Source organism: Sinocyclocheilus rhinocerous, unplaced genomic scaffold (assembly GCF_001515625.1).
Source record: "Sinocyclocheilus rhinocerous isolate Xijiao unplaced genomic scaffold, SAMN03320098_v1.1 scaffold757, whole genome shotgun sequence".
NCBI lineage: Eukaryota > Metazoa > Chordata > Actinopteri > Cypriniformes > Cyprinidae > Sinocyclocheilus > Sinocyclocheilus rhinocerous.
Genome location: NW_015662957.1, coordinates 1,203,736 through 1,211,758, shown reverse-complemented (window position 1 = coordinate 1,211,758; position 8,023 = coordinate 1,203,736). Strand labels below are relative to the sequence as shown.

Here is an 8,023-nt window from a genome sequence, read left to right as displayed (position 1 = left end):
ACTCACAAACAGATATCAGACTGACACACACAGAGCGCTTGCTGAATGACAAAAAGCTGACGCTGGTCTCACCGCACGTGCTTTTATAGCTCCTGGTCATTACGTCACCCGCCCGTGACGTCTCGCCCATCTATTGGTCTGATTACACATGAGGTTCAGAGCCCGTCACGCTGAAGGGCGTTCCCCTAGCGTTTCCGACGCAGCTCGAGTTCCTGAAGAGGAACTCTAATTTTCCTTCCTTTGTGTTTAGAAAATGAACAAAATAAACATTCCTCTAAGCAGCATCAGCTCTGGCTCAAGCGAGGGGCATTGGGCCATGACCCCAAGGAGAACCTTTGACCTTGACCCTGTAAACCCTTGAGGCTTCCACTATGGGCGTCTATACCCCTGTCAGACCTGTCCACAAGCATCTAGTCCTCAAAAACAACATTTGAGAATAAAATGACACCAATTAAAATGAAGAGCAAGACCGTCTGATGCCAGATGATAGATGTCATACTGATTCACTAACTATCGTTTGGCCTTCAAATAAATATTACAGGTAGAAAAAAATGTGCAAAATAATTCAGAATGCTTCAGCATCAGACGGCGTGGCAGAGGCCCGGGGATATTACTTAATGAGAGAGAGAATGCAAGGGCACCAGAGATGAGCGCTGCGAGAGAGCGATAAAAGAGGGATGGCAGATAGCAGGAAATAAATGGAAACGGAGAGAGAGATAGATACCGAAAGCCAGAGAGAAGGATCGAGGGAAGGAGATAAATGGCTAAGCGAAGAAGGAAGGAGAGACAGAGACAGAGATGAAGGCTGACAGAAACAAACACTGGTAAATGTGGGAAGAGAGGTGTAGAGATACAGAGATAAAGAAAACAGGAGATGGAGGATGTACGGAAGGAGAAAGGAGAAAAAAAAGAGTGGATGAGAGAGGATTGAAGCCAGATGCCTGAAGAGAAACTACAGTCACCTAAGGGGCAAAACTGGCACTAGGACAGGAGAGAGAGAGAGAGAGGGCGAGAGAGAGAGAGAGAGAGAGAGAGAGAGAGAGAGAGCACCTGATCACACATCTCTCTCATTCCCTACACCCTCCATTTCACTCCATCCTTCCCTCATCACCTCCCAGAATTCATCGCTCTTAGTGAATCTCTCTTTGTTTCACAGCTCCAGTAGTTCCTCCAGCTGTCAGACAGTATTGTGTGAATTAAATGAGTATCAAGACACTGTTCGAATTCAGAAATCGAGGTAATGAGAGGAGTGGATGCGTCCAAACAGGCAGAGCTCTGTTCCAAAACCTAATCTTACAAGGCAGCGTCCTAACCGTCATGGCACCTCTGACATACTGATCAGGAACACTCTACATGAGCAGCAACTATCAGTGCCATACAAATTGAAATCTGGCTTACAATTGCAATATTTTTTATAGAATTTGATGTTAGCAGAATGATACTCTTATAAGCATACAAATACAAATATTGGGTAAAATAATCCTATAGGCAAGACATTACAGGCAAAAACATGTTTTTTCATGCACTGGTCAGTTTTGAGATTTTGGGTTAAAGCTGTTTGTATAAATTTGTTTTCTTTAACAAAATTTAATTCCTAGAAACATGGTGAAAATGTAATGTTTTTGCTGTAGACAGCATTTCCTGATTTATGGAGTGATGAAAGATTTCCAAAATCCCCTCAACAAAATGAAACAAGAATTCTGAATCTGGCTTTATCCAGTGTTCAGATTTCTGTTCTGAAAAGTATGCAAATTAGTGCATATTTAATTAGATACCGCCTCATATTTACACATAACATTTCAGAAAACTTGTAATTCAAAAATGCTTTCAATTATTTATGTAATAAATCAACTTGGGAAATATGGTAATATCTAGATAATTTTTTTACCCTACACAACTATACTTTTAAAGGGGTCATCGGATGCAAAATTCACTTTTGTTGTTGTTTGAACATAAATGTGTGTTGGAAGTGTGTGTACACATCCACCCTATAATGATAAAAATCCACCCAGTGGTTTTTTTAAAATCCCTATTTTAAAATCTCCTTTCTCAAATCCGGCTGTTCTGAGATTCCTGTCAGAATGACGTAGTTCTGCACAGGCCCCTCCCACGATAGTTGATTGACACTAGCATCTTGAATGTAATAATGAACACAGCAGTCGCCATTTACTCCCGACATCTGAGCCGCTGAAGACGTAGAGGATTTACATTACTTTCATTTTTGAAAGGAATGCGCCGATCCCCGATCTGCCTAAATCCGTTTAAGTTCGCGTAAATCATTCATGATCCAGCTTCATCTACAGAAGGAGTATAAGTTTTTTTTTTATGAATCTTTGCAAATCGCTTTTCCTAATATGTGCTAGTTAGCAAGTTTCGCGGCTGAAGTTTACAGTCTGCTCGTCACCCCACGGAAGAGAGGGGCGGGGGAAGCAGAGCTAATTAGCATTTAAAGGAACATGGACTAGAACGGCGTGCTGAAAACAGCTGATTTTGGCAGGGTAAAAAGGGTGTTTTTTACACTACCATGTTGTAGACTTTTCATTAAGACCCTAAAGAATCATATCAACTTGTGGAAAATGGGCATCCGATGACCCCTTTAAAAGAAACTTTTCAGTACGGAATGAAATATAGTTGATTTGCAATCTTTCTTTTCAGAGAGCTTTTGTGCATGTAGCACACCTATGATATGTTAAAATGTTGCCTACGTAGATGTTAGAACACATTTTATGGTATGTAAATGTAAGTTGTAGGGTACTCACTGTTTTTGAGTCCAGCTCCGGAGGGTTATCGTTGATGTCAGTGATGCTAATGAGGGCCGTGGCAGTGTTGGACAGGCCGAAGTTCAGGCTGCCCTCCATATCGGTGGCCTGGACTATAATAGTGTACTGAGACACTTTCTGAAACACAACAGAACATGGCCATTTTAATCAACACATCACACATGCAAATCAGGACTTGGTAAACGAGGATTTACCACATATTTTATACAGTTACAATTAAAACAATAATAATAAAAAATATTAATTATGTTTTTTTCCCCCTTCTTTTCTTTTTCCCGACACAAATAATTTGTTATATTTAACTTCACTTCTGGGAATGACAGAAATTATATCAGATGGCAGATAAAAAATTGTTACTGAATAATTACTAGGTTATATCAAAATAATATAGTAAATTGTAATATATACAATGTCTTTTTTAAGTGTATTGTACTGTTTTGTATTTTGTATTGTCTGTTTTATTGTTCTGCTAATGGACCTTGAGTCTGTTTTGAGTCTATATATTTTCAGATTGAATTTTAGTTTTAATAATTTTGTCATGCGCTTTTTTGTCTTTTTTAATTATTATATCTGACATTTATATTTTTATTTATTTCAGCATTATTTTAATGAACTAAGACTAATGTGAATAGTCTTAGTTTTTGTTAACAATAACAACACTGCTCCCAAATACCATGGTATTACTACTAGTACCCAAAGTTAGTGTTTTTCCTAAAGTAAGACTACAAACCTTATTCATCCATTTTCTGTGATGGAACAGCCGAGCGGTCCAGAAGTTTGGCATCTAAGCCTGAATAAAGCCGTCTTTACAAAGACTTTGAGACTGTGTATATTTGGGAAATGGCGGCTCTTTGTGTTTGTCTGTGGATACGTCTGTCTGTCTGTCTGCTTGCATGCAGGCTTTTCTGTTAATTAGGACAAGAGGATACAGTGAGCTTTGTTTTGCTTTGATACTTTGTCGCTCACTATTTATGGAAAGACACACACCCACACGCATACACACACAGATAATCAGTGCGCAAAAACAACTCTTCATCAACTGACATGAACCAGCCTGTTTGTAACCACGGATGAAAAGCAGGGGTTGCGAGGGCAGCAGATGGATAGAAACATGTGCGCACACACACATCGAAGTGTTTGTTGTTGCATGGCCAATGTTCCTTTGTGCACAGATCTGAAACTGTGCCCCTGTCCATGCTCGGGTGAATCTGACTCCAGTTAGTCCACACTGGGAGGAGACAGAGAGCTGAGCCAAAGCCTCTCCTCTGCCTCTTTCAGCTCCAGCCGTATTAATCCGGTTGGCCAAAAGCCTTCTGTTGTTGCAGACAGGAAGTGGGGGGAGTCAAGGACAAGTCAGCGTTCCACTGAGAATGGTCTGGGGACGGGTGTCTTGGAGGGAGGTGGCTGACTGCTGCTGTGAAGCAACGAATACCCTCGCAAGAGCTTGCTGGAGATCTTGATGGTTTTACTTTGATGGCTTCCTTTTGGTTTAGCAGATGACTGACCATGGGGCATCAATTTAACCATAACTAAACATGAGAAATGCCTCTCTGGCTCAGGGCTGCCTACATAGGCAGCATAATTATGCTTCTAAAGCCAAATTCATACATGTGTGTATCCTTCACAAGAAAAAAAACATATATTGTGCCTAACATTTAATGATTTTTTTTATCTGACCAAAAATACACAAAAAATACAGAAATAATCTGAAATAACGTTGCAATTGAAAATAACAGTTTTATTAATATATTTTCAAATTAATTTATTCCTGTGATGGCAAAGCTGAATGTACAGCAGCCAATTACTCCAGTCTTCAGAGTCACATGACATATCAGAAATTGCTCTAATATGTTGATTTGTAACTTTAGAAACATTTTTTCTTATTATCAATGCTAATAAAATAGTTAAATAGTTGCTTAAAGGGGTCATATGATGCGATTTCAATTTTTCCTTTCTCTTCGGAGTGTTACAAGCTCTTGGTGCATAAAGAAGATCTGTAAAGTTGCAAAGAATACACAAAATAATGTTCTTTTTAGCAGCATCATATGACCCCTTTAATAATTTTGTGTAAACTGTTTTTTTTCTAGGATTCTTTGATGAATAGAAAGTTCAAAACAAACAGCATTTATTTAAAATATAATTTTTTTGTAACATTATAAATGTCTTAATTGCCACTTTCGATCAATTTAAAGGGATAGTTTACCCAAAAATGAAAATTCTGTGATTGAAACACATTGTCACTGTCAACTGAAATGATCCCAGGCCCAGACTAGTAAAGACATTGTGAAAATAGTCCATGTGACATCAGTGGTTCAACCATATTTTAACAAGTAATTTAATAATGTCCTTACTCGGATTTCATCAAAAATATATTAATCTGTGTTCCAAAGATAAACGAAGGTCTTATGGGTTTGGAATGAGGGTCAGTAATTAATGACATAATTTTTCATTTTGGGGTGAACTGTGCCTTTAATGTATCCTTGTTGAACATCAATTTATTAAAAAATTTTGAGAGTAGCATGCATCCTTCTCGATATCGGACAATTCTCTGATATTCAGCTGTTGGCGGAAGTTTCAAAGTAAATTAATTCATAAATGTCAATTTTTTTCAACTTCTGATTCCATTTCTAATAGGAAATATGCACTGTAGTCAATAAATATTCATTTGGTTATCTCTAAAGCTCACTTGCATTTGTTCTAGCTCAATGGACGTGACCTTATGATGCCTGGAAGCCTGTCTGAAACCAGTTTCCTTAGCGGGAACCTTCATTCAAAAACTGTTTGTTAATTAACTGACTGACTGGACAAGTCTTTCAGAATCTTTTTGTCTACCCATCCATATTTCCCTCTCCCTCAGGTAGCTGTATTTAAGAGGCAGGTCAGGGACTCTTCAGAGGAGCGCTCACGGTTTTAAAGCACTTAAAGAACCACAGAGTACTGCAGACACACACTGAGAAGTCATTAAAATCTGCGTCTTCTCGTTAATATTGCCCAGTTCGGCTCTATTAATGAGAACTCAATAGCGGCTGACCTTTATTAACACCATAATGAAATATCAATACTGTCTCCTCTGGTTATGCTCTGCAGAGAACAAGAGAAACAAATCAGTGTGTAATTAATCTTGCACACTTTTTATACAGCGCCGGCTGCGGGGATGGAGAACGTGACGCTAAGAGACGAGCTTAAACACATTTCCAGTCCTGAAGAGAATGTAAAACGATTACACCTCAGGACAACTGGCAGAATCTCGGTGACTTGAGAGCAGATCCAGCGAGAGCCGAGTTTCAGACTCTCACATGCTTGAGTCAACTGTTATGAGGAGCATTTCACAGCCCAACAGGCCCTGACCTCACTTCTCCCCGACACCTCGCTCGTTCCCTCGGGAGAGAAGGGAATAGGAGAGGTGATAAGGGGAAGGAGAGGAGGAAAGTGACGGTGGAGGAGATGATAGTGGAGAGAGTGCAACCAGAAGTTATGATTCTCCTCATCTCTCACATGCAGGAAGCTTTGGATCATCTGGGAATGACTGGGACACACACACATGTACTTCACAGTTCACACCGATCGATTCCCTAATCAGGCGCAGCAGAGTGGACACGTTCTAACCCAAACCTGACACAACAAGGCAAGCGCACACACACACACTCACGCACACAGACCACATGGCCTCTGGCAGAGACAAGAGACAGGTAATGAAAAGCAACAGCCTGGACAATCTGGCTCGAACAGATTCACAGAGCTGCACAGACAGACATGCAGGGCTTTTAACACACACAGACAAAAGACACAGCACTGCCACTGCAGAACTTTTAAGTGCTTTGATTTTATGTGATTCAAATCCGTGACCAAACACTGTGATACATCAATAAGATAAATGAAATGAACATTTATGCTACATTTGGTTGAAAAGCACCATGGGATTTAAAGGGATCATTCATGTATAAATTCAAACTCTGTCATCATTAACTCATCCTCGTGTCTTTTGAAATTGATGACTGACTTTCTTTTGTAAAACACAAAAGGAGATGTTTATAACAGATTGTCCAAGCTGCTCTTTCTAGTGGTGGACCGATATTTAAATGGCCAATGCCGATATCGAAGGGAGCAGGGTGGTCAATGGCCGATACCATAAACTAATGAAGACGGAGAATGGTAGCTCTTGTTCATCTGTGCTGGCATCCTCTGTACAGTCAAAATAAAAGTCCTGCTTCTTATCAGCCAAGCAGAAAAATTTATCGGCCAACGCCAATAATTAAAAAATGGCAAATAATGACAGATGTATAAGCCCTGGTCACATATCAGTTGACCACTACTCTTTTCCAAGTACATTTCAGCCTGTTTTTCAGTGTTTTTTCTAATAAAAATTGTGATCAAAATTTAAAATGTTGTTTTTTTCCCCAAAAATTCTTAATTTTCAAATGTCAAGGGCCAGATTTACCAACAGCTTGCGACAGCACAAACCGTCTTTTGACGTTAAAATAGTACTGTCAAGATTTACTAAAGACGCGCAGTGAAGAATTAGCGCTGAAAAGGTGTGGTCACAGTAAATTTTGTGCCTGATCTTATTGAATATGCATTTGTAGGAGTTTCCCTTTCAGATGCAAAATTTATGGATGGATAGTATTAAAATGAATCACGCAACGTGATTTACTAACGTTTGCACTCGTCAAATTACTGGTATTTGTGTTATTATTATACGCCCAAAAAAAGCAAGTCTTAAAGCAGGCGGTAATTTGCACTGCTCTTGGTAGATTGCGCTGGTCATTATGGAAATTATCTGGCTGCGTCTGTGTTCTTTTAACGTGCGGTCAGTAAATCATTGTCAGTAAATCACCCACAGAATTTCCCCCTCCCATCTGCGCTTTTATTAGGGCTGGGTAAAAAATATTGATATCTCGATATTCGAAGAACGATATCGATTCTTAAATCCCAAGAATCGATTGTTCTAGCCTGTTTTTTTTCAGTTAATGGACAGAACATTGAAGGGCACCTCCCATCCAATAAATCGCAATAAGCATTGTGCTTTGGTACTTTTAATATGAAACAAAGTCTCAGATTTCAAATTCTGTCCATTGTATTGCAGTATTCAAACAATAAATGTCATTTTGGTGCTGTTTAATGTGGAGTGACAGATCGCTGTAGCACCTCAGTTCAACAGACGTGAACTGATCATCTCCTCCACACCAGTTTCAGCACAAAATAAACATGACTAAACATCCGAAGGTAAGTTAAAAGAAAGAGTA

General features: G+C 39.3%; 1 protein-coding gene across 1 annotated transcript in view; it reads right to left on the bottom strand.

The window, feature by feature from the left end:
* cdh4 (cadherin 4, type 1, R-cadherin (retinal)) overlaps window positions 1-8,023 on the bottom strand; it is a 237,898-nt gene that overhangs the window by 18,499 nt on the left and 211,376 nt on the right. Inside the window, exon 10 of the mRNA XM_016538882.1 lies at window positions 2,760-2,897. Coding sequence (XP_016394368.1) covers window positions 2,760-2,897 — 138 coding nt within the window. The remainder of the gene's footprint in view (window positions 1-2,759; window positions 2,898-8,023) is intronic.